Raw genomic sequence first — 15,570 nt, 5'->3', positions numbered from 1 at the left:
AGCCGGCTGCGGATTTCTCCGCCACTGGAAGTGTTTATAGCCAGGCCGCCGTGGAAGCAGCATGAACAGATGGTGCCTTCACAGGAGACCCTGGTAACACCCACAGAGGAGCCGGTGCGGGAGAAGGATCGTTGGCGGTATGGTGATGGGGAAGCAGCCGGGCTCCTGCAGAATTTGCACACTTCCTTACGGTTTGAGACGTGCTCCTGAATTCTGTGAACTGCTTGTAAGAGTAGATCCTGGGTTCCTTTTGCTGTTCTGGGGTCAGCTGTATATTTTTAACTGCCATAAATACGCTCTTGAAAACTGAATCCCTCCTGATGTTGCACTGGCCCCCATACAACGATTTAGCCTTGACACATAAATATTTAGCTACATAATATTCAGCTTGTATAAATACCAGAGTCATGCACCGCAGGCCTGGAATATAAAGCAGCAGTGAGAGGATAATGACTGTATGATTGGCACCTTCGTAATGGCCGCGCCAAACAGCAACTCACTCCTAACTGTGCTGTGCAGAAAGCATCTGATGATGGCCACTGCTCACCGTTCAAGCGGTGATCTTTACAGAGAGGAAGGCACTCATTTTCCCCTTCATTTGGGTAATGGGATTTTTTTTTGCGGCTTCATGGACCGGGTGCCAGATGGATACAGACAGGAGAGCCGCAAGGGCGGGCTTTGCCAAACACTCCGTGCCCGCTGTGCCCACTGTGGTCCCCGCCTGCGCCACTCCCACAACCGTATGCACTATCGGTCTTCTCCACCACATGCTACATTTTTCGGAACATTTTGGTTTTGGCACCACGCACTTGAAGGACACAGGTTTGAATCCTGCTCTTGTTTTACTACCCCTGGTCAAGATTCTTACCCTGAATTGCTCCAATAAAAATTGCCCAGCTGTATAAACAGGTAAACAGCGGCGCGTAACTTTGGATGCAAACCTTCCACTGTAAGTTGCTCAGTGAAGAGTGTCATTTTAATAAATTAATAAATACTTGGATTTTCATGTACAAACTGTATGTATTCCCATTCCAGAAACCTGTACAGAGATGGTCGTCATCAGTTTTGGGTTTTCACATGGGCACACATTTTTGTTAATGCATGAAAGAAAGCTAGTGAGTTCTGTGTGTGTGTGCATTTATGAATACAGAATATCAGTCGGGTGGTGCGGTGTGAACGCAGCATGACTGTTGTCAACAGAACACATCCTCACTTTATAAGCAGATTTTACATTATAAAGGAGACAGCATTATTCCTCTAATTCCAATCTGCACTTTTGTCACTACTGCATTTTCTGTTAAGAATCAGTTTAATGCCTCCAGATGAAACATAATGCAGTAATGGGTCTCCATGGAACCCAGGAATAATAAGAAATTATGCTTTTTCAGCTATATGAGTCATTTCTGCAACATAAATATTTGACGAGATTTTTTTTTCTTTGTACTTTTTGCACTGCATAGGTAAATTGTTCCATTTTATATAACAGAAGTCTGACTGGCCTACCTCTTTAAATGAGCTAGTTCAATGTACTTTATCACAGTTGATGCTGTCTCTGTTTCGCACTTGATTCCATCATGGTCTCTCCTTTTCCACCCCTCACTCCACCGGCTCCATAGGCCGTAGCAAGAAGCTGCTGAAGTGCCAGAAGTCGGAGCTGTACCCGCTGGTGGAGGCAGAGCCCTGTACTTGTCTGGAGTTCCAGGCCGAGCCCCAGGGGAACTGGTCCTCCTGCGTGCTCCCGGAGACTCATGGCTGGAGGGCCCAGCGAGAGGCCCGCGAGTGCGGCCAGGGTCTCCGGTACCGCGCCATAGCCTGCACCGACCAGGACGGACGACTCGTGAACCCTGCCCTCTGTGGAGGCTCCGGTACAATTCCTGACATCCCTGTCCTATGGATGTTGCCTCACCTTGGGGGTCACTTCACAGATCGCTTGTATAGCACCGGCTAATAATACAGTGATGCCTTCAAACCAAAATGCAAATAATGCTTGACAAAGACAGCATCATTTAAAATCATGAGGAGACATGTAACATGTCATTCCAGTTTTACCATTTCACGGTCTTCCCACTCAAGGTTACGTGGAGGAAGTCTGCCACATTCCCTGCCCCCTGGACTGCAAGCTCAGTGATTGGTCAACCTGGTCAGCCTGCAGCGCCCCCTGTGGCAGCGGGGTGAAGGTCAGGTCAAAGTGGCTGCGGGAGAAAGCCTTCAACGGGGGCCGTCCTTGCCCCAAGTTGGATCTAAAGAATCAGGTGAGGTGTACCAAGGAGCATGCGCACATTTTGTGACCGGGTGTAAAGGTGGCAATAGGCTGAGGGAGCCAAGAGACGAGAGGCTGAGCCCATCGCAGCTCAGCTGTAAGGCTTCAGTCTTCATTTCAGTCCATTCTTATACGCTAATTCTATTTGCCACCATTCATACATTTTTTCATGCATGATCACTATTACAAGGAATCAAGGGTATATCTACTAATTTAATTGAATTGGCAATAATTTTAAAATCTATTTATCATGATCGTTTCTTGGCTAGGCGGTACAGTGGCACAGCAGGTAACACTGGTGTCTTACATCTCTTGGGCTGTGTGTTTGTATGAGGGTTTGAATCCATCTCACTCTGTGTGGAGTTTGCATGTTTTCCCTGTGTTTGGGTGGACTTGCTCCCGTGATTGAAAGACACATGAATTGGAGACTCTAAATTACCCCTCAGAAATCGGTACGAGGGTATCAGGATTGGTCTATCCTGTGTTTTATGCACCTACTTGAACGATGAACCTCGGTGCAGCAAGTGGTAGGTAACAAATTAGGTTTACTTGAGTCACATGTCTGCACTTGTACTTTTGCTGAGATGTACGTCTCTTTGGACAAAGGCGTCTGCTAAATTAATAAATGTAAATGTAAATGTAAATGTGTGCATGGTTACACTGCAATGGACTGGTGTCCCTTCCATGGTTTAGCTTGTCTCATACCCAGTGCTTCCAGGATAGGGTCTAAACCACTGCAACCTTGCACAGGGGTTAGAGAAATGGGATCTTGCATAATTCTTCCCTTCCACATCACGTCTCTGTGTGACAACTGAAGTTGAAAGGCTGACGTTATTTGTGCACATTGCAAAGACAGTTCCCAATATCTTACAAGGTCATGTTAAAAGGCACACCACATTTATTTTCTGCTTACTCAGTAGCGAGTAATGCTCCATTAACGTCAGGTAATTAAATCTGATTGTCACTCAGTTTGACGGCTTACAGTACATTTACACTTCTTTGTTTAGCGGACACTTTTCTCCAAAGCAACTTCCAATGAACTCTACATAGTGTTATCAGCCCACATACCTTATTCACCAAGGTGACTTGCACTGCTAGATACACTTTACAATGGGTCACTCATCCATACATCAGTGGAACACACTCTCTCTCTCTGTCACTCACACACTATGAGGGACCTGAACAGCATGTTTTTGGACTATGGGAGGAAACCAGAGCACCCAGAGGAAACCCACGCAGACACGGGGAGAACATGCAAACTCCACACAGACTGAGTGGGGATCGAAACCACGTCTTCTCGCACCTCCCAGGCATTGTGAGACAGCAGCGCTACCTCGAAACATAACTTGAACCCCAACAGGTTTTGTCTGAAGCACGTTTGCAGCAAGTGGTTTGAATAGCGATCCTTTATACCTGCATGTTCAAACTGATGCCGGAGGTCAGTATGTTGCGTTGTATTTCTTATAGGGTAACTGGTAATATAGTGTAGTGTATTTCCTGCTCTAGCATGAGGATGATACTTACCCTAGGTTGCTCCAGTAAGAATTACACAGCTGTATAATTGGGTAAAAGAGTGCGAGTGGCTTTGGAGAAAAGTGTCATGTGTCGGTGTCAAGTGCTGTATGCCACTGTTCTAAGAAAAAAAGATAAAGAGAACCTTGCAAAAAGTAATTTAGATGGATGCTGCGACTTTTTCACAGTTTGCACCATTGGCACGGAGCCTACTATTAACACTGGCCGTACACCAGAATGTTAATAAGAAGCGACGAAATTCCCATCATGCATGGCTTGCTTAGATGTGTAAGTCGAAGAGTCAGCGCGTACGGTGAGTTTGCCTGTGATCTGTGTTGCGAGGCACCCTTGGTGGTTACAAGGCGATGCGATGCGTAACAAACTACATGTTGGGCAAATTAGTACGCTGTACAGGACATGGTGGGAAAGACAGGTGGTGGCAGGACAGGCTTTGATTTAATGTTTTCGCGACCTCCCTCCCCAACCACCTACCCTTGTTCTCTCCTCCTGGACTCCGAAAGCGTTGGTGACAGCTTGCCCTCCATGCGGTCGTAGCTTAAGGAGGAAAACGTGTTTTGAATGTCTTCTCTATGCTCGGGATGCCTTTAAAGGACCTACATGGCTGGCGGAGGTTGGGCCATGGATGGGGTGGACTGCATGAGGGGGAACTTTCCGGAAGACACTTTTAAGGGTCTGCACGCAGATGGCCAAGCGATCACTAATCAGCATCACGTGTCCACACCACGTATGCATACAGAGTGTATGACTCTTGGTTAACAGTATTGCATTCCTAGACCTTTCCATAATCTTTAGACTGGGAGTTGGCTACAGGAACCTACTGATTCAGCACTTCACGGTGCTGCTGGTTGTGGTGGGAACATGCAGATTTGCATTATTTATCAGCATTAAGTTTATACTTTTCTCCACAAAATACGCTCACGGGGTTCAGAAAAATTTTTTCCCAGAAAGTTTCTAACAGTCCCGGGCTGTGCTTTTGGAAGCGGGGTTCAAATCCATATCCGTGTGTGTGGAATTTGTACGTTCACCCTATGTTTGTGGATTTCTTCTGGGTTGTTGTGGTTCCATCAAATGATGCAAAGTCGTGTTTTCAGGTGCTCTGCTGGCTCTAAACTGTTGCTTGGTTACACTGATCTGTTGTATAGATGGGTAACGGCTGTAAGGAGTTTAGCGCAGTGTGCCTCGCATTATAAGTCGCCTTGGGTAAAGGTGTCAGCAAAGTACTGGTAAGTCATCATTGTGTGACACTTTGGAGGAAAGCACTTGCTAAATTAATAAATGTAAAGGAAAGAATGAATGAGTAATTTCTTCCACTGCCAAAATTCTCATGATGTTGATCAAATTTCCCTGCAAGCTGCTGTGTCCTGAACTGGAGGAGAGATCAAACCTGAAGCCGTGTGAGCGGAGGATCCCACACAGAAAGCATCCATCAGCATCACTATCTGCAGATCATAGATGGCATTATACAGCAAACAATCACCCAACGCCATCCCCCACCCCCATCCCATCTCCACCCCACCTCGTCTGCTGCCGGTGCCATATGGCAGAGGCAGTGGGATTTAATACAGGTTGAGGCCGGGGCGGCTGTTTAACAGGCTCGGCAGATCTTTGCGCATTGCTCGACGACCTCCTGACCCCTCCCCCGGACCTGTTTCGGCACACACCACACATGCCACGCGAGCAGAATCTTAACGTGGGGGACAAGAAACCAGCCGTGACATTGCAAAACAACACGGCCAGAAGGAATTTTATTTGTGAGAGCTCAACTGGAACAGAGTTTCACACAGGTAGATGCTGTACCTTACCTTTAATCCACATATAGCTTACGTGAAGATCTAGCAGCAAAGGGTTCTTTTGTTATAAGATCCAAAAAATGGACTTGAAAAGCAGACTTTTCAGTCAGGCCCAGCGTTTGTGGATTCACCTTGTAGCCTTGGACTCAAATGCTTGTTCTATGGAGTTCTGACAATTTATTGTTCTGGCATTCATCGCATACCCTTAAAATATATGCGGGGCCATATGGATTGTGCGGATTTAATGTGCTCTAGGCACTATTTTTCACCACAGATGTTTGAGATCCTGAGACTCGTAAAGCTGGACAAAACTTTCCTGGTCTGAATCTCACAAAGGAGTCTTGTGGTGCAGTATTCATTACGGATTGTGTCGGCAAACCTTACATCAGTGCACAAGCAGCACATGTTACTGTGATTGGTTTCAGTTTAAAAGTGTTGCTGAGTAGCTAGGCTGCAATTAGAATAAGTGTACTGCTCTCGCGTTCTGTTTCCAAAATTTTATCGAGTCATATGTTTCCGAGAACGGACGAGTCGCTGGTGAAATACGGTAATGAAATTCAGCTCTAGTGCTGAATCCATTTCTGCCGTTTGTACGCAACAAATTTGTTTACACTCAGTACACGCGCTGTTGCTTTATTTATTCTCGTGTACCACGCTGTCGGAGGCAAAATTTTTTTCTGCCAAGCATGTTCAGCATCTTTCTAGTATTTGCTGCAGATCTCCAGTGCTCTGTGTCAAGGCATAGCATTGCCGATCGTGGTCGTTTCTGCAAAACACTCTTAATTTTTCTTATTCCGAACTGTCCCCCCCCATCCAACCCTATCGAAATCTCGACATCCCTCACATTAGCAGACCGTCAGCTCTTCTATCCTGGAATGCAGTGGAATCGATATATTTTCCATTTGCATGCCTTGTTTTCTAACGCGATGTTTCCATTTTGGAGGGAAATGAAAGAGCGCTCAGCCAGGCCCCTGATTGAGATCGCCGCAAATTCCTTGTCTGCGATTTATTTGTGGACATGAGGAGATTAATGTTCTGTTTGGAGCTAAAGCTTATTTACATTAATGAGTCCTTCGGAGACTTGTCAAGGCTTTCCGGAAGCGAAAAAAAAAAATGGTTTTTGATGAGGGGTAAATTTTCTATTCATCTCCCAAAATTTTCAGCTGGGATCAGTCGCAAACATAATCAAACATGATCTTGTTCAGAAGACGTGAGAACATAAAGCTCAGCAAATGCAAAACGGGCCTCAGCCCCCCATTGATAGTCTTATAACAACGTTCTCATTAACTTTACCATCAGCTCTTGACCTCGGAGTGGGTATTAGCATGTCGCAATGAGGACACTGGATTTAGCGCTCTAAGCATATAAGAGTATATCAAACAGTCACCGAGAGACATCGCCTTCATGAATATCCCTCCCAGAGATTATAGTCAGGGCAGCAATGACATCCCTCTAAATTGTTTCTTTGTTGCGTCTGTCCCTTTAGCAAGAGGCTTCTGAAACACCACTGCGCTGCATTACATTTATTTTTTTATGTTTTTTGCATAACTCAGACTTGATGATTTTGAATTTCGATAACGGACGCTGCTCCGTTCTGAAGATTTGCAGCTCTGGAAGAGCTTCTGCTGATTTAATGAGGTTAATTCAGTCTTTCAGACAATCTCTTATTACATCAAAAGGCTTATCGGAACTTGATTTTAAACCTTCATAACCTGTAACGGCGGGGTAAAAATAACTTCAGAGCCCTGCGAGTTGAATGTCAAGGATTCCTATCGGGAAGGTGTTTAATTAGAGACTTAACTGATGACCTCAATGAGAGATAGCGGTCAGGGCAGGCAGGCTCGCTGCCTTTTTTTCCTCCAACCACAGCTTCAGAAAGAGACCCGCGGTGAAATATAAAGAGATTTATCTGCCGAGTGGGAACGTGAATGTTATCTAACGGTACAGGTACGGCAACCCTCTTGATCCACCACTGCTGGTTGAGTCTGTGTGTCATTCAGACACTGCAAGTGTCACCAGAGCAAAGCCCATTTGTATGGCCCAGGAGGCCCAGCTCCTTGGATTCCTTACTAAGATATCGTTTTCGTTGAATCTTCTTCACTTTGCACAGAAACACAACAACTTTGTGCTCTTCCTCATATTTTAACTTTTCAAACAAATAAAAATCACTGCATTACACACTTTCAGATGTCTAGAATCTAGACGTTTCTGAAGGGTTCATAAACTTTTTCTTAACTCTACGTATAGTCATGCGAGTTGTGTAACACCACAAATGGGATGGTTTTTCTTCCTTAGCTCGAAAAACAAAAAAAAACTGCAAACTGCTTTTTTTTAAATCCAGACCCAAAGAAATACTGAAAACTGAACTATGCAGGTATAGTTTATTGTGATAGAATGTATTGAAATGCCATGGGAATATAATCACTCGTAAATTCATGTGAAAAAAGTTTTAAGATTTTAATGTATTTAAGTGTGGGGGTGCGGTGGCGCAGTGGGTTGGACCGCAGTCCTGCTGTCCGGTGGGTCTGGGGTTCGAGTCCCACTTGGGGTGCCTTGCGGTGGACTGGCGTCCCGTCCTGGGTGTGTCCCCTTCCCCCTCTGGCCTTACGCCCTGTGTTGCCGGGTAGGCTCCGGTTCCCCGTGACCCCGTAAGGGACAAGCGGTTCAGAAAATGTGTGTGTGTGTGTGTGTATCTAAGTGTATAGTTAATATATATACTAAATAACATACTTTTTCTGAGTATAGTTTCTCAACCAAAGTTTTGCTTTAGGTCTGTACTGTGACTAAAAGGCTTCTTGCCTTTATTTTGTTGAGACATACTGAATTTTTGTTTGGTCAGCATGTCTTTTTCTGTTTTTTCAGTATTTCTGCCTATTTTTCCAGCTGTTTCAGTGCTTTTGTATATGGCATAACCATCCAGTTCCTGTATATTGATAAACTTCAGAATTGTGTTTTCTGCCTCAAAGTGCATTCTGTGTTTTCTTTACTGGGACACCAGGGAATGTAATCTTATCCAGATCAATGTTTCTCTCCACTGTACAAAAAAAAAAAACCAACAAGGCATAATTTTTTTCTCTCTCCACATAGCAATGAACCCTCAGTTCCCCGGTTCTAACTCGACAACTTGATGGAATTCATTTCAAGCATTTGTACCTCTCCGCGAAACAAAAACCAGTTCTGTCACCGGACGCGCTTCAATTAACTTGTTAGCTTGTCTGAGCCAAACAGACAGACACGGACCCGCGTTTCATTTTGCTCCGCATCTGTCGCCACGTCGCCGACACTCTCCCCTCACCTTCACCTAAGTGAATTAGACCCCAGAATGTAAGAGACGTTTATCTCTGGAAGGCGCCCATCCATGCATTTCTTTGCTGTGACATGCAGGGAACCCTGATGGAAACGGTCCAATCTTTCTTAGCATCAAATTCTTAAAGAGATTTAGACACCAGAATTCATGTTTCTGCCGGTTTACTCAGTTAATTAATAGTCTTGCTTGTTCCCTCCAACTCTTGTTCCCTTGTCTGTAGGGTAATAAGTAAGGCCTCCTTTTGTGCATACCAAACATCTACCTCTCTTTCATCCCGCTTGGACAAGGCAGGCAGCACCGCGAAGATCATGCTTTTTGATTTCCCCAGCCTGTTAGGAGAGAAGCTTCCATCAGTACTGATAGATACAGCCATTGTTTCCTAGATTATGGACTACTTGTTATACCACAGGTTGCAAGACTGCAGGACTCTGTGACAGACAGGGCTGTGAGCAGCACTGGGGGGCACCTCAAGCAACAGTCTTGGCTCCCTTCATGTTCACTCTCTGCACATTGGACTTTAGGTACATATTGTCTGCAGAAGTTCTCAGATGATGAAGCAATAGCCGTGTGTATCAGGGATGGTAGAAGGATGAGGAAAAGAGGCTTGGTGAAGGATTATGTTGAGTGGTGCTAATGGAGCCAACTGCAGCTCAGCACTGGAAAACCTAAAGTGATGCTGGTGGATTTCAGGAGGTCCAATCATCTAGTGACCATCGATGAGAAGGAAGTAGAGGTGATAGGAATGTACCAGTACCTGGGAGTGTAGCTGGACAGATAACTGGAGTGGTCTAAAAACAATGAGGCTCCATACAAGAATGGTCAGAGTCACCTTCAACTTTTGAGAAGGCTTAGGTCGTTGGAGCACACGCTGCGGATGTTCACCAGTCTGCTATAGCAGATGCAGTCTTCTGTACAGCTGTATGCTGCAGCAATAGCATTGGTGTAGGTGATGGGAATGGACTACTGAGCAGGGCTGGTCAGTGCTGGTAGTTAGACTGGACTGTCTGGAGGAAGTGCTCCAGAAAATTACTCTAAACACCTTCCTAGCCATAATGCACAATGACTCTCACCCTCTGCATGTCACCCTGGCTAAACAGAGTAACAGCTTTAGCGATAGACTGGTCCAGCGGTGCTGTCCCAAAGAGCGTAACTTGAGGTCATTCTTGCCAACAGCCATTAGGCTCTACAATGAATCCAGCCACCGTTGTGGCAGAACCTCAAGTCATCAGTACTGCTTTTTATTTATTTGCACAAAGTCTATGTTTCCACTCTTTTATATTTCTCTAAATGTGATTTTTTTTTTACAAGAATTTCTGTATTCAAATGTCTTCAGCCACTGCCTTGTTGTACATGTGCTCCTGTAGCCTTGTGCAAATTCCACTCAGGGTCAGTAAAGTCTAAGTATCTGTATATATACTGTATCTACACTGTGACGTTGTCCTGTGAAGGCACAGATATGTGACCAGTTTAAAGCGAACACTACTGTGGCCGTTAGTGAATGGACAAAGGGCCTACTGGAAGTGGCCTCTTAAATTTAGGCTCATCTTTTACTTATTCAAGTGCCTCACGGCAACTTAAAGCATATATTAAATTATTATGGACATTACTATGTATTGCACATTAAGAAATAATTACAGACAAAAGGTCAGAGCACATTGATTTTTAATGTTTTGCAGTACTGCAGTCGGTACAATGATTTCACTCTTTTCAATGGCAGCTACTCATTTGTAAGACGATTTTAACACTCGATGTATCGTTTAATATTGACTCATGAATAGCTTTAGTGAAAGTCCTGATTTTCTTTGAAAATTAATTCTGTAAAATTGGCTAATTGGTTCTAGGCAGGTACAGTAGGTGAATTATTTAGCTCACATACTTCATGAATGAGTCACTAGGCTTTTGCATCTAGCTTATGGGAAAGAAATGTTTCTTTGAAAGTCTACGAGCTGGTATCTAGACATGCTTAGGGTGCTACGTCTTCGGCTGTGCTGATAATTTTCTAAATTTGGAAGGTTTTTTTAGCTTCATTTTTTAAACCCAGAATTTTCCATTTCCTACAAAACAACATCCATTCAGCCTGTTGCTGAATTCTCTCCATCATAGATGGCCACTTGGACAAAATGGTTTAAAGCCCTGGAAGTGTAGCCCCTACTCAATCACCTGAACCTTCACAAACTGGGCTTCCCGTTGAGCTCAAGTGCGCAAATCAGGGGTCTCACAGTCAATTCCCGGTGGGACGTGTCTCTCCTATTTCCCTGCTTCAGCTGATTCCCCTTAGCTTAATAGATCCTATCGGCAGCTTATTGTCCTGCGCAAAATACCAATATGTATTTTCAAAAATCCAGCTTTTTATGAATATGGCAGAACAGCTAATTAATTAAGACTTGGAGCCTAAAAATATATACATGTCATCCTACCAAGGCATAGACTAAGGTCAATGTTGAAGCTCCTCAAGTCTAGTGAAAGAGAATGTAAATGTATAAAAGATAGAAAAACACTAATGGATATATGGTTTTTTTTTTCTCTCCCTTTCTGCTCGCGACGCACTGCTAATACGGACGTCTACAAAGGCTCAGGTCAGTGCTGCTCATTCTGTGGTCTTATGCTCTGTTTTCATTAACGAAGTGAATGCGTGTCGGACTCCGACCGGCTGCCCCCCCAACCCTTCTGCCACCTTCGCACACGAATGACAATAGCTTTATTTGATCTGAGTGTCCGCAAAGATGGAAATTGATATGAAGTGCACTTGCTGAAACTCCTGCCACCCCCACATCACACCATACCACCTCCATCCCCCCACTCTGACATTTGTGCCAGATCGGGAGACTTCATTATCTTTTGAATAATAAGCAAAACCCATTGAAAGCGATTTCAGAGGATCTGACCTCTGATTATTATTTTATTTTTTCGCCCAAATGCAGCTGAGTTGAAAGTAAGTAAATGCAGATTTGAACGGGGGAGTGATGGGGGCAGTGGTGGTGGTGGGGGGAGGGTCTGCACTTCGGGTCCAGGAAAAGAGAGTAGTTTTTAATGGCAGCATCCTGTGAGTGAATGATTATTTCCTGATCCATGAGGTCAGCTAGGAGCACGGTAGTTACCTGAGCACTCAATGCTCACGACAGTGTATCAGCAAGAACTGGAAAGAAAATCTACATAAACACAGAACGTCTTAGCGGAAACACATGAGCGTAGAAAAATGGCATTCAGCAATCTTTCCGGAGCCTCAGGTGTTCATAGCAGAACGATATCTTGACAGTCAGAGGTCCCACAGAAAGGGAATCGTATCTTGTGACATTTGGAAATTTGGGATCAGCGAGAGCTCTTGCTCACTCAGTCCACGTTATATTATTGATCTGTTTGCCCCTAATGGTTTAGGTTTTCCTGGGCCTAAAGCCGTTTGTACGAAGAAGACTGGTGTTCACTTTCTGTTGAGATGTTATCTTACACAACATTTTACGTGACTCTGCAATTCTGTTACTGAGTCGTAAATTCTAGTTGTGAAACATATTGTCTGAAGCCTGCGGGCAGAGTTCAGCTCCGTCCTGTGACTCCCAAAACCAGTCTGTAGACATTGGAGAAGAAGGTGTGCATGTTTAGGAGTCAGACCAAGGTGCGGGGATGTCGGATATGTGGAGCTTTGCAAGGAATATCATTGCAGAGTTCACTGTGTGCATCATGTCAGTTTAAGTCATTTTACATTTATAGTTTATATATTATTAAGAAGAAATTATTTATTGACAGAGGTGGGACAGTGGCTTGGAGAAATGTATTCTCTGCATGGCTTATGAAATGTGGTCTAGGTACACGTTCCTCTTGTGGACTTGGACCAGTTATAGTACTAATTATTCAAGAGTTATTCGGAAATATACCACCAGGCTCCCTAATAAAACACAATGAAATGAGTTTTGCCAACTTCGAACTCTCCTGTTTAGTGGGTCTGACCATATTTGATCATGCAAGCGCAGGCCAGATAAAAGTGCTGGTTACAGCCCCACAGTGCTGCTACGTATCAGGCATCGGCGTGTTACAATAAAGCATGTTCCCATACGGCTTGCTTACAGCCCCACGATTCTTTGTGCGTCTATCCCCAGGTGTATGAGGCAGTGCCATGCTACAGCGAGTGCAATGAGTTCACCTGGGCTCCAGAGCCCTGGTCCGCATGTGCGGTCAACACAGTGGGTGACCCCCCAGCCTGTGGAGAGGGCGTGCAAACCCGCAAAGTGAGGTAAGACAGACACCTTACACTGACACCACCTCCCAGGTAGCTCTGCCAAGCTGAATCTTGCTCTGTGCCCCCTCACACTGCTTAACAGGTGTATACAGAAAGACACTGGCAACATCATGGACGACGGTCCGTGTGACCCGGAGGAAGCACCCCCTAGTGCCCAGACTTGCTTTCTGCCCTGCCCAGAGGACTGTGTGATGTCAGAGTGGAGCCAATGGAGTGCTTGCACCGCAGTAAGCTCTGTCTCCCAGAAATAGTTAAACCAGTTTAAAAAAATAATAATAATTTTCATTTATACTTTATTTCAGTTCCGTAGCAGAGACATTTTTGCAACAGCTTTTTTTCAGTGACTTACACAGTTTGTTTAAGGGTAATGTGGAGGTCAGTATTTTAAAAGTAAGAAAAAAACATGATGATATGACCCTGACCTGCATGGAGTAAATTATAATACTTCTTCTGTAACCTCTTGTCAAAGAAATAAATTATACTTTTCAAATGAATGTATATAATGAAACGGATTTTATGAAAAAAATTTGAGAATAATGTCTTGCTTTCACCATAAAATATAGCTGAAGTTATTAAACCTAGCAACTAGTTTTATTATCGCAATGATTGCTAGCAAGCCTAGATACCGCAAATATACTAACTCGCAAACAAAATTTCCTTGCCTACACCTACCGGCATATACAAATCCTTTCAAATTATTTATACTTAACACAGACATTTCCATGTGCACATAAAGCAAGCGTTTACTTTTATTCTATTTTTTTAAATAGCTGACCAATATGCCATAGCTGACTTCACGGCTGCTTGCCAAAGAAACGAATTGTCGCTGGGATAAGTATGCTGCCACAATAGTCAGCTATCCTAAAAATCCCAAAACTCTGCAGTAGAGGAATTGCTGTCAAGATAATTTGGCTGACCAAAATAATCCTCATTTATTCAGCTTGTCACTTTCATTATCATCTCTATCTTGTGTGTATTTTCAGCGAACTATTTGGGTACAGTTCTTGGGAGGCGCTGCAGCGATTTTGAAGCAGCAGTCGTTCTTACAGAAATGACCGATCTTGGACAAGTTAAGCATACGACAAAGCCATGGAGTCCATTGTACTAAATTATAAAAGTGGATTTACATTAAGACAGGTCCTATATGTTTTCTTTTCCCCAAAGCATCAACACACAACGCAGTAATGGCGGGGAATGGATTCAAACCTTGCGGCAGAGTCTTTCTGCATTCAATAAAACAGACTGCACCCTGGGGTTCTCTACAAAGAGCAGTGCATTTATGATTTATGATCTGTTTATGTATGTCATACATTTTTAAGTTAGCAAAAGGGGGAACAACAACCAATGTTTAAAACATACTGTAGGTCTGGAAGGAAAATACAAAGACTAGCCTTTGAACCAGTGACCTTCAGGTTACAGTTCATAACCCCTAACCACTAGGTAGGTTGTTTAGTGCCATACGCACTTTGTATGGAGTCGGGGCACTCGGGATTTCAGCTGATAAGGCCAGTATAACTATGTGCAAAGTAAATCTTATCACAAATTATATGTTTCCTCTTAACTGATTGCGATACAAACGTGGCAGTTAGCAACACGTGGAAATTTGCACCCGGGTTCAGTGGAAATCACCATCAGTGGGTAGCAACATGTTCAAGTATTCAAACATAAAGATCTTAGATTGCGCAGCTTTTCACTTGCAGGTGATCCGTCGGCTGTGAAGAGCTATCGACGTCCTTTATGACGTCATGCTGTTCCATACAGACGAGCGCAACCGAAATCGATGTGCCGATCAAGGTTATGTGGTTACATCCACTTCTAAATAATTACCGCAGTGGCTCAGAGAAGAGGATGCGATCAGGGTTGCATGGATCGGGGTGAGTTCTGCACTCGCTAATGGCCATTACCGCTGGTTCGTTTCCCTCCGGATCTGGCCCGTTTCATGGCGAGCAGCTGTTCATTAAAGCCCAGTAATGACGGAAGTGTAGGTTATATTAGCGCCGCAGTGTCCTGGACGAGCCGAACTGTCTCCGGCACATTGCTGTTTGGAAACTGTCCCCCGTCGAAGCTCTCTGTTGAACTGCCCAGCTGCCAGTGTGCCGGGCAGCGCTAATGACAGCACCTTCCGCAGCGGTGCGACCCGGACACGTCGAGGAAGCGGTTCCGACGGATTCTACGCCTCTCCCGCACGGGCAGAGACTGTCCCGGACCCGGCCAGACCGAGAGCTGTGTGCTCAATAGCACTTGCTTCAGTTACCGCTACAACCTCTCAGGTACACACTCTGCATGCGACAATTCTCAGGCCCGCACGTTCATTGCGGCAGCGACGATCTCTCACTAACACGTACAGTATGCACTGTAAGAGTCTTGGCGCGCACGCACCTAGTGCGACTGCGTGTCATGCACACGCTCCTGGAATGACAGTCTCTCGGGTGTCTAGCTGTTATACACG

The 15,570-nt window shown here is 44.6% G+C and overlaps 1 protein-coding gene across 1 annotated transcript in view; it reads left to right on the top strand.

The window, feature by feature from the left end:
* LOC108928904 (thrombospondin type-1 domain-containing protein 7B-like) overlaps positions 1-15,570 on the top strand; it is a 119,293-nt gene that overhangs the window by 88,388 nt on the left and 15,335 nt on the right. The window contains exons 13-18 of the mRNA XM_029258159.1: positions 1,617-1,865; positions 2,074-2,252; positions 11,461-11,466; positions 12,982-13,115; positions 13,204-13,348; positions 15,250-15,391. Coding sequence (XP_029113992.1) covers positions 1,617-1,865; positions 2,074-2,252; positions 11,461-11,466; positions 12,982-13,115; positions 13,204-13,348; positions 15,250-15,391 — 855 coding nt within the window. The remainder of the gene's footprint in view (positions 1-1,616; positions 1,866-2,073; positions 2,253-11,460; positions 11,467-12,981; positions 13,116-13,203; positions 13,349-15,249; positions 15,392-15,570) is intronic.

This window comes from Scleropages formosus, chromosome 14, assembly GCF_900964775.1.
Source record: "Scleropages formosus chromosome 14, fSclFor1.1, whole genome shotgun sequence".
Lineage (NCBI taxonomy): Eukaryota > Metazoa > Chordata > Actinopteri > Osteoglossiformes > Osteoglossidae > Scleropages > Scleropages formosus.
Note: the sequence above shows the minus strand (reverse complement) of the source record. Positions and strands in the feature narration are given on the sequence as shown.